Source organism: Hydractinia symbiolongicarpus, chromosome 10 (genome assembly GCF_029227915.1).
Source record: "Hydractinia symbiolongicarpus strain clone_291-10 chromosome 10, HSymV2.1, whole genome shotgun sequence".
Taxonomy (NCBI): Eukaryota; Metazoa; Cnidaria; class Hydrozoa; order Anthoathecata; family Hydractiniidae; genus Hydractinia; species Hydractinia symbiolongicarpus.
Genome location: NC_079884.1, coordinates 7,406,130 through 7,426,610, shown reverse-complemented (window position 1 = coordinate 7,426,610; position 20,481 = coordinate 7,406,130). Strand labels below are relative to the sequence as shown.

The following is a 20,481-nucleotide window of genomic DNA, read 5'->3' as shown; positions in this document are numbered from 1 at the left end:
CCGAAGTGTGCTGCCACTGCAACATATGGGTTACTGAACAAATAATCCAATTTCAAATTCATTTTTTATTTTTTTAATTTTTTACACGTAATTTTGTAATTTCAATATATATATACATAATTTTATAATAACTATATATAACGTAACATGCATTTAAATATAATTTTATCACAAATAAGTAAGTAATTATAAGCATTGATCGGTCATGTTGACTTTGTAGGGATCAGGACCTGAAACAAAAATGGTAGCATTAAGTAAGCCGTAGACTATATGAAAACAACCATGCTTGAAATAGATATACATACCAATAGGACTTAATTTCAGGAGGTCAGTAGCGTATGTCGTCCAAACGAAATTATCAATGTGCGTGGAAATAACTAAGTAGTGTTGATGATCTATGCTAAAGTGGTTGGCATGTCTCGCTCCTTCTATGCGTAGTTGGTCCACTTTCTCGAATCCCAGCTCGTAACCAAACCTGTACATGGAAATTGATTGCTCGTACTGTATTACGCTTAAGTATATGGAGGTGCCAATTTGATACGTTGAGACGTGTACAGCGCGGTGGGTTGGGATGGATTGAAACCATTCGAATGACGTTAAGGTTTGAACAAAGATGTCAACAGTTACATCATAGGTAGAGTGACCGTCTTCCGTAAAATCGCGATCATTGGCAATTACTAGGTAGGTTTTTCCCTTAGCTGCAAATGTGGTGATACTTCTTGGACCACGAGCCATAACCTCGTGGCTTCTTGTCAGTATGAAATTATTGTATGTATATAGTAGGACACTTCCGCGCGAAGATAACGTGTCTGTTTGCGTTGCTATGGCGACATAATTTACGTCTTCTGAAACGAAGGTATGAACGGCATTCGAAAGGTGAATGTTCGCAGCGAACAACGTAACATCAGATTTAGTGAGTTTCCAAACAGCGGTGCTGTGGTTGGCGTTGGCGATTAAGATACAAACAGGATCGGAGTTAAAAATGATGTCAGCATCGACTGCATTAGAAGTGCTCAGATCCTTGTACGGTTGAAATGTTTGTGATCCAGGGTTCCATTTAAGAAGTTGTGATGGACCTGTAACAGTATGATAACTAGCTTACATAATTATGTTAGCGTTAACTAATGACACTGGAAAGACTGGTTTATTACCTGACGTCTCATTGCAGTTCGTTTCAGAATTCACAACCAAAAGATAAGATTCGTTCCAACTTGCAGTGAAGAATTTAACAATAACGGAACCAGATGTTGTTAAAAATTGATGCGTTGAAAGCAAATTTGAACTGTTAAATTTCATGACGACCGATTGTTGACAGGCATCCTCGGTAGTTATTGACACAACTAAATACTTAACCCCTTCCAATTCAAAATATTCTGTAGACCGGACTCCGACAGTTGAAAATAGCGTTTGAGCTTTCACGAAGAAATCGAGACGAAAGGAAGACACTAAAATGTTTAAACTATTATTAAAAAAAAATTAAACAATGCACCACAAAAATTGTTGAAAGACTAACCGGCTAATGCATCCTTCACGTAAGTCAGCGAATCGCATTGTTTAGCTAAAGTTTCATTCAGTTGTCTCTCAAGATCATCTAATTCTGAATGCAATTCTGGACTTTTCTTGTTAAAGGATGATAAGTCGATTCCATTAACTAAACCACTGATGACTATATTCTTCAAGACGTTCACATTATTCGAGGAAGTAACATCCGTGGTAATAGTCTGGTCACCTTGTTTCGTCACTTTTGTGGTATTCAATGTAGTCAAATTAACACCTGCAACTTTGCCTGCAAAAATCAGAAGGATACGAATAAAAAAGACGAATACATCAGATTCACAAAACCAGTGTCAATGTTCATTTCTCAACGTTCGGAGTTGCAGGATCACCTATTTGACTTTTTTATCCATGTTTAAAAAATCACGAAAAGGAGAAAATCCCTTTTTATACATACCTCCAACGATCAGATGGCTGCTAACAAAATTTTCACTAAATGTAACGTTTCCGTATATTGTCTGTTGCGTGTCCAAAGTTACAAACGCATTGGCATCAATTTTTACGCCATCCACTAAGTACTGCGTCACAATGTCTCCAAACTGAATTTCATCTGAGAAAGTCTTGGTGCCAGTGATGACTTGTTTATTCGTTGCATTTTTCAGGAGAGTAGTTTCGTACAAGTGGGATAAGTTCACACCATTTACAAGTTTAGTGACTAAATTGCCGAGTAAATGCAAATTCGAGAACACTGTCTTTCCTATAATGAAGCGAATAGTGACCACATATAAATTAACGAAAAACAGTAATTATAAAATAATCTGTTGTGTAGAAGACTGTTTTTTACCTGCAATAGTCTGTGTTGTAGTTTTAGTAACCAGATCTTCAGCCATTAAGTTGTTTACACTTCCATTCACAATAAGACTAGATACTGTCACGTTACCATTAATTCTCTTACTAATCATATCCTGCGCCCCAGTTTTTTTCAAAACTGACGAGGCAAATTTTGTGAGATTTACGCCATTTATCGTGCCATCGACGTTGAGATCACCATTCACCTGCGTGCTTGAAGCAGAGGTGGAATTTTCAAAGGTGATAGTGCCGAATATCTCTATATTTTCATTTACTCTGACTGCGCTTTCATACAGTGCGCTAAAATTTCTTGAGTTGACATTTTCTGCAAGCAAATGATCAAGTGTTGAAGTGTTTAAAATTGTCTTCGTGCCAGTTATGACTTGAGATGACACGCTAGAATAAAAAGAATAACGATTAAGTTTTAAAGGAACACAAAAGCCATATTTTAGTTAACAAAAAATCTACTAACCCAGATGTCCTTGCCACGTTAGGATTTTGAAGATCGTATCCATTTACAGTACCAGTTGTTGTTATGTTGCCATTGACAATAACGTTGTTCACAAAGGTGTTTTCTCCAAAAAGTGTTGCGTTGCTATCGATAAATACAGCCTCGTCTTGCAATTCAATAAGATTTACTCCATTTATAAGACCACTCGTTGACATATTGACTATACTAACGTTACCGAATTGTTTGCTGTCGTGTATAACTTGATCGACATCTTTAAAAACAACATCTTTCGAGATGTTTATATCATTTACTTTCTCGACTGTAAGTGTAGTTGCTTGAACGGAGCCGTTGATTGTCAGGTTTCCTAAAGTTTCGTTCTGTGATTTAGATATAAAGAGCTCTGAAAATTTTGAGATATTGACATTATTCATTAAACCAGTGGTAAGGTCGTTTACAATAGTGATATTATTATGGAAGGTAACATTTCCAGCAACGCTTCCATCACGATTTGTTAATATTGCAGAAGCATACAATTCTGACACGTCAATGCCATCAATAGTTGATGTTGTGTTAAGGTTGCGTTCTAATTTCAGAATCTCGAAATACTTCTCAGAGGTTATTGTTTGTTCAGTGTCGAGTGTAACAATATCTGCTTTTAATACCGACAAGTCGATTCCATTAATGTAATCAACAGAACGGTTGTAGTCTGTTTGTTCAAAGCACATTTTACCAGTTACAGTTTCATTTCTTGTGACGGTCATTCCAGATAGGTCTAAGTCCGATAAATCAACTCGATCAATAGTGGTTTCAACACCAATATTTTTCATTGCAGTTACGTGTAAATTGGGGAATATCATAGTGGAGAAAAACTTTTTGCCAGTGATTACCTGATCGAGACCTACAAACATTAAATCAGTGGCTAACTTGATATTGTTCATACTGCCTTCAATATGAAGATTTCCATGAATGATGACGTTGCCTGAAAAGTTCTTTGTCCCTTTTATAATGTCGTTTCCGTCAGTTGTAATAATACTTGAAGAGAAGTTAGCAATGTCAATTCCATTGATTGTTTCATCTGTTTCCAATTCTGTGAGGTAAACATCGTCAACGAATGCTTTATTGGCTGTGAATGTTTGATTAGCATGGACGCGAGCAAAGTCTCCTGGAAAACTGAGGTTATTGATGGTGTCAGCTTTAAGATCTTTCGTAATGTTGATTTGAGATATAAATATCTTCTCACCTGTAAATGTTTGATTACCTACACTGTGAAGAGAATTCACGAATAGTTCTTTCATGCTTGCAACGGTATCGTTGTTGATAAGATTAGCTATTTTTGAATTGTAGAATGTAATATGATCAGAAAATGTTAAGCTTGGAAATGCCTGGTTGCCTGAAGACGTAACGATATCTTTAACGAATTCTGAAATATCAATGTTATTGACCGTGCGATTTTCTTGGATGAAAACATCCCCTTCGAAAGACACTGAATTGGTTAATGTCTTTTGACCCAAAATGGTTTGTCGTGTGGAAAGCGTTACAACGCTATCCAAGCTGATACCATCAACGGTGCCGGTAGTAAGAAGGTTTTGGGACATAGCAACATTTCCAGTGAATACCTTTTTTCCGGTGATGTTCTGTTGTTTTGATTTAAAGACGAGATCCTTCGGAAATTTGAATTCGTTGATAAGTTCTTCTACATCTAGATCTTCAAGGATAGTGACATTGTTGGTAAAAATTTTATTGCCATAGATGTAGGTGCTGTTGGACACCTTCGCAGCTTCTTCTGCCAGTTTGGACAAATCCAGACCACTAACTAAACCAACTTTCACATTCTTGTTGGAAAGAACATTTGTGAAAAGTTTGTGACCAGTGATATTTTGTTTCACGCTTTTGGAAACAGTATTGCTAAAAAGTTGAGAAAGAGTTACCATGTTGATGGTACGACGTGCTGTAATGTTGGCAGTAGAGATATCGTTGTTGAACGTTACAGGCCCCGTGATTGTAGTTGGTTGGTTGATTTGTATAGCCTTATTAAAATTGAATTCATTGATACTTCCACTTGTTAAATTGCCCATCACCATAACATTCTCTGTAAAGACTTTTAATGCTAAAATTGTTTGGTTTGTACCATTGACAACTACGTCGCTCGTGGAGATGTTATTGATCAAGCCATTCACCGTCATATTTGCGTAAACATTGACACCACCTGCAAATGTTTTCTTATCTACAACAGTGTCAACATTCTTAACTATTACGTCATGCATTAAATGTGTCACGTTAACATCATTTATCACGTCTGATACGAGATTAACGTTTTGCGCGTCCACATCGTAACCACGAATAAAATTGAAATGTATTGGTGCAGTAATATTCTGTGATACATCAACGTACATCAAGTTTTCTTTATTATCCAATACTCCTCTGACGGTGTTGTTATGACGTGTTATGTTTTCTTCCAATTCTTCCAATGGGACGTGTGGAACAATATCAGGATGAGCTCTGTAAGTCTTATTATCTTTAACGAGGAGCAAACTTCCAACAGTAAGATTGACTGTATTGATTGTACCTGTGAGAAACGTTAAAGTTTCAAAGTTTTTCTTGCCTGTGATAAGTTGTTCTCCTTCTTTTGTCACTGCGTCCGCCAAGGTTTCTTTTGCATTTGCAAGAAGTCGTCTGACTTCGTTTATGGTGTTGTTTAAAGCGGCAATCTGATCTTGAACATCCCTACCAAAAGCATCTAATGGTGAATCGGTGTAAATAATCTCGTAAGAAAGTTTGTATACGTTGCTTTTTGAGGTGGTGTCGTTGGCTCCAATAATTACGTATAAACTGTAGTCACCTGTTTGCAAATCTTGTGTATTGAACGCTGCCAAAGACAGTGGATGCGGGCGATATGAAGGACTGAGATCATCAGTATGATAAATTGAAAACTGAACTGCTTTAAAGCTTTCTTGGTCGTGCGAGAATGAATATATACCAACTTGGTCAATGTTGTTTCTTTGATCTCCATACATCAACAAGACATCCTGTTTGCAGTTTGGGACAGAAAGATGTTTCCATTTTATTGCACCATACGTCTCCAAGCTTTGAACTTGTTCGAATTTGCCATGACTAATCTTGTAAACGGTAGAATAGGAGCCAAATGTTTTATTAGTGAGTGTACCATAAGCTTCATTTGCAATCACAATGTAATCTTCATTGGCCAGCTTGAAATGTTCTACATCTCTGGCTCCGTGAGTTGAGATATACTGATGCAACTGAAATCCTCGAAATTGTTCGTTGTACAAGTAGATGTAAGAGAAAATGTCAAGACGCCCATCGTCATTGCAGTAGTTGGCAACGACAAGATATGTTCTCTGACCAGATGTAAAACACTCGATGTCAACAGCACCTGACGCAGGCAAACTGGAATGAAAGTGAAACATATTACCATTGGGATCGAAAAGCATCACCATGATGTGACTGGGTGAGGAATATCTTCGTCCTACTGGTTGCGGATTATCTTTATAGTATACGCCAAGGATCAAATATGTTGTCTGCATGATTTCAATGTATTTTAAGGATCTTACACGGTTGTAACGTAATTCTTGGATCTTGATAAATTTGTAGTCAGGAGCTGGTCCAAGTTCATAAAGGGAGACCTTTGTGGGATATTGTCGTGAGCTGTCGTCTACGTAACCTGTAGAAGAAAGAAGGCCAATGAGCTCATAAGTTTACTACCGGCGTAGACGCAGTTAGACAACAAGGGCACATAAGCAAACAAGAAAGCGACATAAAATAACATACCTGCTACCGCTAGGAAATGTTTGTTATGCATTGGAGTAATGGCGCCTTTGAAGGCTTCTACTTCAAATGGAGCATATTCAGGAATGTTTTGGTGAACGGAAAACTGTTGGCTAGTTTCATTGTATCTGAGAATTACTACATTTGATTCATAACCACCTGTTAAGTTCTTATGGTTTGCAACTGCGAATAATCTAATTGCCTCGTTGTTTTGATTTGTGGCGTGGATGTTGATGGGTACCATATCGGTTGCTTCGTACATCGACTGTATTGGACCAACAGGAGTGGCGGATTGTAAGTTTAATTCTATGAAAAAATGTATCCTTAATTATGAAAGAGAGAATGCTCTATATGCGTAGGTTATAAAAAGAAGGGACTAGAATCCAGAATAAAAAGAGAGTAGTAATAAGATTTGAAATTCTAATTTTATGTGATTTTAAAGCACAGGTTGACAAACAAGTTCTGGTAATTGAAATTTGGTATACTTAAAAGTTTATCTAAACTACCTTCACGATTGCCAGTTTTTCGAGCAGCTTTAACCATATTCAACAAAACACTAGAACGACGACTACGGTGATGTTTGCTTTCCTCTGTGATTTCATAATGATTTCTAAATGACAGAAACAAAAAATTACAAGCATCCATTTTAATAAGTACGGTATAAAGAATAAGTCCACGTTGTGTGCACGCTGTAAAAACTTGTTAAAAAAAACACGTCAATCAAAATAATCTTTGTAAATTCCAAAAAGCACACAACTGTGTAAACCAAGTTGTCAACAGAAGAAAAATATATAATAGTTAAAGTATAACACGTCCTACCTTTCGTTCTCAGGTTCAGTGTTCCTTTTAACTCGATCTTTTAAAGAATACATCTCATTCACAATGTTCATACCGGTCATATCCAACTCATGTTTGAAATCTGCCAACGTATCTGAAGTAATTTCGCCATTATTTAAGGCCAGCTCAGTACTTTTTGTTACACCCCAATAAATGGAAACGAACAGCAAACACAAAGTCAACATTGTGTGTGCTAAAAAAAGAAATGTATTGCAAAATCAGTCAAGTTTTATTTGTGCAAACAAGCTGTTCCTGGCAGTTCTAGCACTCCACTCCTTTTATGAGTCGTTTTATTTCTTTAGGTAATTCTGTGTCGATGGGAATTTTTATTTTGTTTATAAAAATTCCTTAGTTGCGTAACAAGACTGTTCGTTTACAAGGTCTAAAAAAATAAAACTGAAGAGTTCATAACTTCCGCTTCTAGTGTATAAATAATGGTACAATTATGCTTTATTATATCAAAGGTAGCGTCTTCAATCGTTCTGAGCCAGGGAACACATGGAGAATAACCTCATTTAAGCAGAAGCGCAGATACTAATGCAGTAAAAATTATTGTAGACGTAATTAACAGATCTTAAATCTTGGATATTACAAAATGCCTTGCGTGTGAGAACACATTCAGCTGAATTGAATGAACTGTTGGCAGTTTTTTAGCTACGGATAGGTGAAAACTTTGTATTTAGAATTTTTCCATTTGTTAAGAATTAGTATAATGACATTATAGATCAATATCCGAAAATACAAATTAAATATTCTTTCTAAGCACGTGTCAATTACGTAATAACAAATGCTAGCATAAAACATTTCCGCAGAATTTTTTCTGTTTTTTTGCGATGAAAAGATTTCTTTTCCAAATTTCTGAAAATTACATATGAAAACCATTCGTAATGTTTGGAATAAGTTTAAACAGGTTAAGCTGGGACTGGTTAAATATAAGAATATAAGAACAAAGACTAGACTGCAATTTTACTATTTTTCCTTGCCACACGTGGCCAAAATTAGGTGAAATGTTTTTATAATTTTGCAAAACTCAAAAAGAACAACTTGGTTAAAAATGCAAATGAAATAAAAACGCAAGCACTTGGACAGAAATTTTTATGTGATCAGGTCAGCCAAATGAAAGAATATTTAGGTCTCACAAATCACAAAATTAAGTATTGCTCGTTTGATTATAAAAACACAAATTTTAAGACAGTGATTAACGCGTTATTTTTATTTTTTTATGATAAACTATGAAAGAGAATCACGTTTGATGTTTCATGCATAATCCATCCACAAGCTGTGACACTATATAAAACAACGAAACGAACAGACATATCTTGATATTCAAAAATGTAAAATAGCAATTACCTTTTCGCCTTGTCTCAGCGATCTCGACACGAACACAATGTTGAAATGAAACAAGTTGTAGAAGTTATAGGGTTCATGCTTAGTGGACCATAAAATCATTATTGTTCTCGTAATATAATTTCAATTTAGAACCATACCATAGAGAATATTAATGCACACAATCGAAAAAATAAAGTATGCAATAAAGTGTCATTTGGGACCACTCAGTTTCGTGTACATTGTTTTAATGGCACCCAATAGATTGACATATTCGAACGATTCGACCCTATCAAAACGTTTTAACACTAAGTTGAATTTGAAGTCAAATTACGTGAGAATGATACGGACTGATAGACTTGATTTCACACAAGCGGAAAATTCGTCATTCGGGGATAAAAGCGAAGTTAATTGTTCCCATAAAGTAGGAAAATTTGGTTGGAAAAGTTGGAGGAGCTAAGGTTTTGATCCTCATCCAGCACACACCCCCTAGTCCCATTCACAGTGACGGGATGACGTACGACTCGTTTTGAAAACTCACGGAAACTACTTGTAGTCTATGCGTGTTTCCCCCGTCCAAGCAAAATAAAACACAGCTTATAACAATTTTCAGATTAAAAATAAAATGAGTTTTGATAAGGAGTGCACGAAAATTAATTATTTTTTAACGAAAATTATTTCAAACTTTATCAAATCGTTGAAATATAATTTTTATAGCACAGGTAGCTGAATGTTGCAATCTTTGATTTCAAAAACAGTGGAAAGTTTAGACCGATAAAAATTTCATAAACACAATTTCGAAAATATCGGACAAAGATGGTGCTTTAAAAGGAGATTTGAAAATAGTTTTCCAAATCACATTTCAAAAAGAAGAAAAGCAGGCATACGTTTAAAAGGGTCACTGGATTTATGAGAAATTATCCAGCATAAAATTTCTTTAATACATTTTGCGCATTTATACACCAAGTCCTTAAATATTGCAGCAAAACAATTTTACAGATTTTTATTGTGGAATGAGGTATCTATAGTAATAGCTTCAGCTGGGGAAGAAGCTTTGGAATCTTATTTTGTTGAAAGTTAGAGAAGTGACGCACATTCGAAGGAGGCGCTCGTTTCTTATACAGTGCTTTATAATTTAAATCTGTTTTAAAGGGCCAGTTAAAGGGGTGTTATAGATAAACTTAAACAAACGCGCACAGAAAGAAACACAAAAATAACCTTTATTTCATTGTGAACTTGATCTTCCATGCCCACGTACATGAACAAATAACTTTTAAAAAAGGAGTCTTTCGTTAAGAGGGACGATTATTAGAGGGAGTGCTAACCATTTTTAAATAAACAAGTACATGTATGCTCATTGGAATGAATCGCTCTTTAGGTAAATTACTCCTCATGTTTGCATCTATAATGCTCTAAGAAAAACGCTGAAAACATATGGAAGAAGGAAACTACCGTAAATGCTTGATTAAGCGCTCCGTGCTACATAGATCAGGCTAAGAAGGAACATATCAGCAAAAATCAAAAGGAAATCCAGCTAGCATATAAAATTTTCATTGGCTTTTGAGAAAATGAAAATTTCCTGAGGTTAAATGTTTCGGCCTGGACACAAACAACTAAGCAACGTCCAGGCCCTGTTCTTCAACAGGCCATTTTTAAAATTCGCGAAGCGGCGACAGAAATCATTTACAAAAGAAAATGGGCGCTTATTTGAGGGGGGCGCTTATTTGAGGGAGGCGCTTATTCGAGCATTTAAGGTAATCTGAATTGACCAAGTGGTAGCTTTAAAAGGGGTTGTTATACTAACAAATAATAATCCTTAAATTGCAATAGATACATAAACACCTGTGTTTAGCCATTCTCTTATTTTAATAGAAAACGTGACAAGTTAAGTATAATTGCTTGATTGATACTGCACGCTTGTTTCTACTCACTGTAGTACTCGTGGGTCGCCGTATATATGATATCAAATTAATTTTATTTTAAAAGTATATTTGCGAATAGCACGATAAATGTGTATTACTTTTTTTCTATAATTATTGAAATTTAGAATAACATGTACAACTAAAGAGAGTTGAGTTTGTGTTGTGACAAAGATGTTAAATAAAGAAAATTAAGAAGAACTTCACTAATATCACAGTTTGTCTTGTTTGCCCAAACATGTGTTCATTAAAACTTGTTTTTCCGGACCACATTTTTTTATAACAATTTATCATCGAACAAAAGAAATTGAATGACAGTTTTGATTTGTTGTGTTAGGAAGAATATTTTTTTTATAAGAACTTAGTTTATAAAAAAATATTGTTGCTGATGTTTTGTTGAAGATTAAGAACATATTAAGAATGAATTTAGATTTTAAATTAAAAATAATACAAAGCTGTTTCCCGACAGTTTTCTATAGTATCGAAAAGCCGTGCAATAGATAATCAGGCAATCTAGTGCTTTAGTGTGAGAGAAGATAAAACAGGGCCATTCATTTATCACACAAGTTGACATTTTTGGAACTTTTGCGTAAGTTTAGAGGCAAAAAAAAAGATGTATGTCATACCTAAAATAACCAAAAATATCCGTAATGCATAAAAATTCTCTTTTAAATAATAAAATAGCTCTTTCCCCTCCCCCACCCCCTAAATTTTCGTAACAGTTCGTAAAAAAATGATCATATCACCCACCCTTTACGTAATCGTGGAATGACTCCTTAAACTTGTTTTTTTAGACTTTATACATTTTTAACAAGAACACACAATCTATTGAATGCAGTAGTTCTGAAAAATCTTCATCGCTAATTCATAAAAATCAACTTAAATAAAAACATATTTGAGGGTAAAAATATCTGAAAAATATTCAGCCTGCGCTAAATTTATACACTTATATAAAATAACAAACATTACATGGAGAGTTATACCCTGCAAAAAAAGTTTTATCATCAGCGATGTTTATTTTTTCTTTTTTTGTGGTCAGTTTTAATGTTTTGTGTCACATTACAAACAAAACGTTTATAACATCTAGATTATTATTTAATTACCTTAATAAAGCCGATAATTTGAACTCGGCATGACATTTCGTCACCAGTCTACCACTGTTTTTGCATAATTAGTTTTTAAGCTATTCCCTGGTAACTACCTATGATGTGTTTATTATTGTAGTAAATTTTTTATGTTTGCACTAGGTCTTGAAAGTTTTTTTTACTTTTTTATGTGTTTGTGTCCACAGACTTTGTAAATAAATGAGACAATAATATCTTTTAACGAAATAAAGTTAAATGATGATCTTTGCACCAGGTTGAAAGTCATACTACATTGGATATTGCTTCTAAAAGCTTGTTAGATTTGAGCTTAAGAATTCATCATCAAGTGCATTAAAAAAATAGTAGCATTCAGTTTCAATTAGTAAAACACGATATGGCATCACAAGTTTAATCAAAATAACACAAGGAGTCTGGTCACTAAGTTGATGTTTGTAAAAAATTAACTCTATAGCTACGTAAACTTTTGAAGTTATTTTCTCGAGGGAAAATATATTGTGTTTGTCTGTTTGATATTTTTTTTACATGTTTGTCTCAAACAAGTTTGTGTTTCTGTTTCAATTATCATCTACTTTCTACTCTGTTTACAACAAGCTTGGAAATTTATGTTTCATAAAAACGTCTTCGTTTCAACAGAAGGTTAGAAAATTGGCTAAGAAAAACGATTGATTTGCGATCTCATGTTGTTGACAAAATCATTGTTCTAGAAGCCATTTTTTAAAAGATTCACTTAAAAAGATTCTATTGTTAGAAGGAATTGACGAGTAAATGAATATGATATAAAAATATGTCGGAGGATAATGAAGGAAATTTTTTAAAAAAGAACAAGGGACGTAATGATGACGGTAGTGTAGATAAAAGTATCTGTTCGTTGTAAAATCATGTCAACCGATGGCTGTTAAAGGGGACCTGTTTAGCTTCATGTAAGGTAATGAAATCACATATTATATTACTACTACAGTGCGTTCCAATTCGAATTTTTGAATCACTCGTAAAGGAATTTGCAATACATAGGATATGGGAATATAGGCTGCTTGAAATTTTGCTTTCATCTTAGGAGCATTCGGAACTATTTAAATAATTTTCGTTATTCATCAGTAGCATAGAAATGTGGAGCTCGTACGAGCAACATGCTCATGAAACCGAACGTTCGCCTTCAGTGCGAAAAGTCTTAGGCTCAAACTTCCGCCGAGTTCTGCCAGAGACTATACAAGTATGAAACAATCCTTTCCGCTTAACATTCACCATGAGAATAGAATTGATATCTTAGGCAGTTGTCTAGTTGAGCGGCTGTTGTGCTTGCACGAAGAATAGCTTTAAATGCACTAGGAAAGCCTTCGCATTACCAATTATTAATAACAGTTCTTTTAGGAACTGAATAAGCTATCCTTGGTATATAAAAATAAAAATTTTTTTTAATGATATATGCTGATAGTTCCTGAACATAACACTGCTATGACGTCTGGGCTTTAATAATACCTATAAAAGCTAAACGCACTATATATAGCTGATATTCTTATAAGTTTAATAAGAATATCAGGTTGGAATTTCAGGTTAAAAACAATAGAGGTATAAGAATAATTCCCAGCATGGTTAAAATTTTGATCATTTTATAAAAAAAATCCGTGTAGTAGCTCCTCGATTTTTCATAGGTTATAAAGAATGCTTGTACTGAAACTTTATATTTTCTTTAGAAAATTTTATTAATTGGGTTTTTTAAACATTCCTGTAGAATAAAACTAATTAACCATGTTTTTATCCATTTTAATAAAATATTATAATGTTGATTAACGCCATTTTAAAGAAAAATCATCCGCATGTGGTCACACTTTCTCTTGTTGATACATTGAAAATATTTTGTTTGTTCAAGAAACACGACACAGTAAGATAAGTCGCTTTTAAGTCTTTAACTACGAAAATAATTTGCCAATGATATTAAAATAAATTGTCTGATGACCTTTTTATGTCTGATATTTTTTTAGCAAAAATTTGTGCTGTTGATAGGTGTTAGATGCGCTTGACAGAATTGCCATGTATCGCGTTTGTGTCATTTAGTCAATTGAAAACAAATTTATCTAACCCTACTTCTTTTCTATTTACAGATCTTGTCGCGATGTCGAACAACACTACGACAGCTGCAGCAAGAACATGTGAAATGCATTTCAAAGACATTGTACTAGTTTTTCTCTACGTGGTGGTCATAATTCTTGGAGTAGTTGGAAATGCTTGTATCTGTTATATTTTCGGTTATCGCAACCACCACCGTAAGACAGTAACAGAACTGTTAATCGTATATCTAGCAATCTTTGATCTGCTCGCATCAATATTTGCACCATTTGTTTTTATGTATTGGATTCTCACATGTAGTACATGGCATTTTGGAATCATCGGCTGCAAGATATTACCATTGCTCAGTCGTGTGTTTATAAATATTTCAGTTGGTATTATATTAATTCTTGCTGTTGATAGATTTCAAGCAATATGCGTTCCATTTCGTGGACAATTCGCCAAGAAAAACATTCATATAGCTGTCTTAGTAACCATATTATTATCATTTGTCTGTGAAAGTTATTATATCGAAGCTTTAACGATAGGAAACGGTCGTTTATCGGGTTGTATCGTGGAACCAAATAATAAAATTCTTTACAGTAAAGTGACTTCATCAATTTTGATTGCAAGAGACTCTCTTTACATTATTTGTTTCACTACAACAACTTTTGGAATTGCTTTTACCATCAGAAAGCGAGATTTATATTTTACAGCACCACAGAATATGAGCCGACAGGAAATGGGTCGCGTCGTTCGTGTTGTTATTGTGATGCAATTGGTTTTCTTAATTCTTCTTTTACCCAGAGATATTTTACATATTTTATTTTCATTATCCTGGCTTGGCGGGAAAGGTATTCCTTACACTGAGGAAATTGAAACTTTAAATGAATTTCTAAAATTATTTCAAACCGCAAATTGCTGCGCCAATATATTCGTGTACGCTAAATTACACGATCGCTTTCGATCGAGCTTTTTAGAAGTTATTCAGCAGTCGATTGGTTGCGGGTCACCTGCTTCAGCAACGGCCGTCGCATTACGATATAATCGACAATTACTGGTACGATCTGACGAAAGACAAACTCAATCTTTTCGAGATGTTGAATTCTATACTCCGAAGTTGTCGAAACGTATGGAAGGATACATGACAAATGGAAAACAAAAATTGTAATAAATATATTTAAAAAATACTAGTTGATTTTGCATTTATGAACTTATTGTGACTTTTTGACGTGGAAACATTTTGAAATGCCTCTGCACTGTTGACAATTTGTCTTCTAATCTTTACTTTAATACAAATGTGGTCACATGCCAAAAATGTCACCCAACTCGTTGTTTCAAAGCGATAGAAAACTTCATCAAGATTAAAGAGCTAATTTTAGAAAATTTAGAAAATAAATAAATGACTAGCTACGCATTTAAAATGCGAGGTTAGATATGTTCAAAGTATTTGAATCAATTTTAATAAAAAAATTTTTGGCCAACTTTTTACAACCACCTGTTCACTGATGAGTCAATAACGCAACAGGTGTGACGTAATACTAAATTTTGCAGTCCTAAAGCTAACCAATATGTATTCAAATAACCAGATTTGAACTTAGAGAGCGGTGTAGCTAAAACGAAGCCGCGTAAGGCACTTTGTAATTCTATTAATCTCATAACCACTAATAATTAAGTAGGCATGAATCAAATTCAAGAAGTAAATCTTAACTATTTTTAAGTGCGTTTCCACCGTTCCGCCAGGGTGCACTACGTGTCTGAAGTTCACGCAATGTGTTTCTAAGGTCACAGGTTATTTTACATTGCTGCTTTTAAGTGCAATATTAAAAAAATTTATCTCCAAAGCCTGAAAGATCTTATGAGCAGACCTTGATAAATGATTACACTGTGGAGTCGAGTGTAACGTATCTAGTGTTGTTTAGTTTTACCATTTGAAAACTAAATCGCAAAATTTTTGTTAAAATAAGTGGCATGAAAACATCACAGAATAGAATCTGGAAGTAAACTGTTTTTTGGGATTGTGTAGAATCATGTGACCGAGAAATTAGATAGGGACTATATATGTCTTAATATAACATGTAGATAACTTAAATCCTAAATTCCGAATACCCGAATATCTTAAAAAGTCGTTCCAAAATATTTCCCTCTTTAGTAGTTACATGCAGTGATTATATTCGGTCGTCGATTGACAAACTGATAATACTTTAAAAACAGAGAGAAATCAGGGAATAAAACAACGACTTTTCACTAACCTTTTTTTATAAATAATAATCATATCGGGATTTCTACCTCATATTACACAACACTTAAAAACATGAGCTTTCCATAACTCTAACTCTTCACCGTCCCCTGAGTGTTCAAATTTTTAAAAGTGGGCGCAAGTTAGTAAAATATAACTAAAAAAATGAGACGCCTAACCTTGAGAACTATTCAGAAGACTAATTCTTCACCAGTGTAGGATTCCAGCAGAAAGTTCTCGTATTTCATGTGTCCGTAGCACAATTATAAAACAACGCAAACACGGACAGGTGAATATATTATGAATGTAGAGACAAGGTTCGGGCGCCAGTTTCAGCGCTCAATTGCCACACATCCATGTGGGACCTTAGCATGGATGTACTGTACGTCGCACATCTCTTTCACCGCCCCCTAACTGTTCCAATATTTAAGAATGGGGTTGTGTTAGGAAGATTATAACTAAAAAAATGTTAGAATGTAATCACCTTCAAGAAATATTCTTAACTTCCACTGTCACTAGGTGGTTTTCAAGGTGTTGCTAAGGAGACATCAGGTTCCACCTATAAAATACAAACCAAGTGAATAGCGATTGTTAATTCTGATCATATCGAATTTATTTTATTGGTTTTTACTTGCATTGTCATTAAATGGCGTATTATACAGATGAATTAAGTTTAATGGCATGATAGGTAATATTTCCAGAAAATGATATTTTTTCACAGATATGGCGTCATTTTTATCCCCATTCGACTTCGTAAAATTTAATTTTTATGTCAAACTAATTTTAATGTATTATTTCTACAAGTCTACTAAAGATCAAGGTAGCATTTTAGTACTTAAGAAATTAAAACATATTAATCAGGAAATTTTGAAAGTTTCGGTGTCTTTTTAAAACATATCTCATGTCGTCATTTTAATTGTAAATGAAAATCACTTAGTGACAAACACACAACCTGCACAGTTTGGAATTTGAAAAAATTACCTTTGTTATAAAAACACGATACCCACCACCTCCACTCACCACGAAGTATAAAACCTTTCCAACAAAACTTCCTCATCACAACCAAAGAAAGTATAAAAAGCCACTAATTCAAATAAAAAACGTGAGAATTGTGAAAATAAATTCTGTGAAATTATTTAAGGTCAATTAAGTTGTATTGTATAGAATACCCAGAATACCTCTCATCGAATCATTAAAAATTCCACATAACTGCATGTAACATAAATAACAAACAGTATTTCAAAATTATGTTGCAGTCAATCGATGTGGTTACCTCCACTTAACTGGTAAATATAACAAACCACAACCTAAGCTGCATCTCAGTAAAAAATCTAATTGATGAATAAAACACATAAAAATCATTAATTTTGCCAGGATAATCTTACTTGTATGAAAATCATGTAGAATTGAGCTAACAGAGTAGCATCAACATAGCTGGTATAACCAAACCTACAAATTAACGAAAAAAAACATACCTTTCGATATGGCGATTTATTTATTTATAGTCGATAATGTACAAAAGAATTAAAATATATTAAAAAAAAAAAACTAATAATATATAATATTAAAATACCATTTCTCTAGTAGAATCAATCGGGAAGCTTTTTGGCTGAAAAACATGAAAGACTCTACTGGAGAAGATGGTTAGTTTATTAAGACTAATTAAAATCGACTGTTTAAACAAAAAATTAAATAAATCTTAAAAAAATTAATTATGTGTTCTGCACAGATTCGACATTTGCACTGGAAAGAAGAAAATTCGCCTATAACTCTACAGAATTTAACCAAAGAGTCTGCAGATTTGATTTCATCAGGAAGAGAATTCCATAATTGGGAGGCTATATATCCAAATGTTTTGAAGATTGTAATCTAGATCTAACTAAAGCTCTTGATGACCTTGAATTGTATTCAGTATCATTTTGAAACTGAAGCACACCTTCCATGTAGGAAGGATTCAACTTCCATCTCGTCTTGTAGAACTCTTTTAGTAATTGTCTACAATGTTGCATATGAATACTTTTCGTAGAAGAAATGGATTCCACTTTAGACTGAGACCTTGCCTTTTTAAAACTCTATCCACCTTTGAAATAGATTTCCTGCTAATAAATCTCCAGACTAAAGGACAATAATTGAACTCAGATGCTATGAATGTTGCATTTAATAAACGTTTCTGTTTATTATGAACAATCCAGTAAATTCTCTTCAGGGCATAGTTACACACTAGAATATCAGAGCAGGGCGGCATATTCACGTCATATTGAAAAAAAGAAAATCATTTAAAAATATGTTAAACAGTAACGGCCCCAAAATTGACCCCTGTGGTGTACCAGAAAAAATTTCCTTCCAACAACCAAAAACCCCATCAACACCTACTCTCTGAAAGCGCTGCTTTAAATAGCTCCAAGTAAAAGATAATGCACTGGAAGAAAATCCATAAGAATGAAGCTTAGCAATAAGCAGCTTGTGGTTAATACAGTCAAAAGCCTTGCTTAAATCCATGAGCAAGGCAGCAACACACTTTTTAGAGTCTAACTTTTTTTGAAAAAAGCACATTAGATTTAAAAGAGCGTGTTGGCTACTGTATCCTTTCCTGAATCCAGGCAAGGTAGGGGACATTTTTCTCTCCATGAACTCACTTCGTGTCTGTTCAAATAAGGTTGTTTCAAACACCTTAGCCATGTTTTGCAGTTTAATAACTGGCCGATAATTTTCTTTGCAGACCCTAGACTTTGCTTTGTAGAGTGGAGACACATCCGCAAATTTCAAAGACTCGGGAAAGATGCACCTATCTACTGAGTCATTAAAACAGTGACTCAACTGCTTAACAAAAACATTTGCGTGAGCTTTGAGAAGATCTGCAGGTATGTCTCCCTCTGGAAAAAGCCTTTCCACTTTTTAAAGAACCAATGTAAGGTTTTAATTTTTCAACAGAAACATGACAGAATTTCATTTCGTCCATTTCAGCACTTTTAGGGACTTTTGATTAGATATTTTTTATGCTCGGTTGCGTCAACCTCGGTACGAGAGCAATCATCAGCTGTTCCTGAATTGTTTTCAGGGATGTTGTTTACATTCAGTGATCTTGTGATATTTACGAAATAATCATTCATGACGTTTGCAATTTCAACATTATTTCTTAAAACAGCATCATCTTCGACTAACGAAGTTATATTTTCCTTGATTGCTTTCTCGGAGAAATTTGGTTTCACGATTTTCCAAAATGCTTTGTTGTCTGGAAATTTCGACACACGTCAAGTTTTCTGTAATAATTCTTTCTTGCATCTCTGACAATCTTTGCACACTTATTCCTTTGAATTCGAAAAAAGTTCCAGCAGTTGAATTATATACGTTTCTTTTTCTACTTCTCATCATAATTTCTCTGCATACTCTTTTCGTAATAAATTGTGCATGATTGTTTTTAACCAACTTTTGCTTCACTGGCATATGTTTTTCAATTACGTTCTTAAAAGCTGTATCGAGGTTTGCGAATTTCATTTCCTGTAACTCCATTGACTTAGTAAGCTCTTTTTGGAATTCGGAATTATTGAAATTTTTATAGACCTGTACTTTATAATGCAGGGCTTCTTTTTTGGCATCTCTGCTTTTATAACAGTTACAGTGAGTTTGTGCCAATTGGACAGTCCTTTCTCTATTGCACAGCTATTTGTGAACCTTTTCTTGTCAGAAACCCATATATGATCAATACAGGATGGGTTTGTAACAAGTTGGTGAATCAATTAAGTTTGAAAGATTATGGTGAGTTTTTAAGATTGATAATTCGGATTCGTGGCTGTTGAAGTCACCCATTATTATACAATTTTCGTAATGAAACGAATCTAGGACTTTACCAAGGTTTTCAAAAAAATAACCGTAGCGTTGATTGGGTGGTTTGTAAATGTCCAATACGAACCATTTTTGTGAAATATCATAACATTCATCGTGTTTTTTAACATTGAACTTTTAGATCGTTGACGTCTGGAAGGGCATTTTCCGCCAATCTGGAGTTGTAAATTTTAAAAATTTCCCACATTAACACTAAATTTATTTCATCATTGGCAAAAAATTGTGTCATACGTGGAAAAAAGTTTTGTGAATAATCATTACACAATTATGTTTTTATGGGAGTAACAACCATTACAACAAAACTCTTAAATGAGGCACGTCAAACGTTATGTCGTGTTTAGAATACATGTTGCACTTTGTGTTTCTCTCCCATGGCATTAATAGAGGTCGCATGGTGGTTTAAAAAAACAGCGAAAGTAAGTTTAGGACTGGGTTTTACATTTCTGACGCTATCGCAGTATAACCTGGCTGTGCAATCTCTTTATTATGACCCCATACACAACTGTTAAACTAAGCTGTAAACCAATCACAATATCCGATTTTCCACACTAACTGTCATAAGAAAGTACATGTTGGTAAATGTGATTTTTA

The 20,481-nt window shown here is 34.2% G+C and overlaps 2 protein-coding genes across 2 annotated transcripts; one reads left to right on the top strand and one right to left on the bottom strand.

The window, feature by feature from the left end:
• Positions 1-50: 50 nt before the first annotated feature.
• On the bottom strand, positions 51-20,248 carry LOC130662824 (uncharacterized). The gene is made up of 12 exons (XM_057461767.1): positions 20,245-20,248; positions 8,765-8,808; positions 7,397-7,607; positions 7,084-7,187; positions 6,581-6,883; positions 2,816-6,473; positions 2,339-2,739; positions 1,952-2,251; positions 1,514-1,786; positions 1,152-1,445; positions 306-1,076; positions 51-230 (listed from the first exon to the last, which is right to left on the bottom strand). The coding sequence occupies exons 3-12, from the start codon at positions 7,597-7,599 to the stop codon at positions 187-189; spliced, it is 6,351 nt and encodes a 2,116-aa protein (XP_057317750.1). The 5' UTR covers positions 7,600-7,607; positions 8,765-8,808; positions 20,245-20,248; the 3' UTR covers positions 51-186.
• LOC130662825 (neuropeptide FF receptor 2-like) lies at positions 12,359-15,072 on the top strand. The gene is made up of 2 exons (XM_057461768.1): positions 12,359-12,690; positions 13,865-15,072. The coding sequence occupies exon 2, from the start codon at positions 13,876-13,878 to the stop codon at positions 14,977-14,979; it is 1,104 nt and encodes a 367-aa protein (XP_057317751.1). The 5' UTR covers positions 12,359-12,690; positions 13,865-13,875; the 3' UTR covers positions 14,980-15,072.
• Positions 20,249-20,481: the final 233 nt, after the last annotated feature.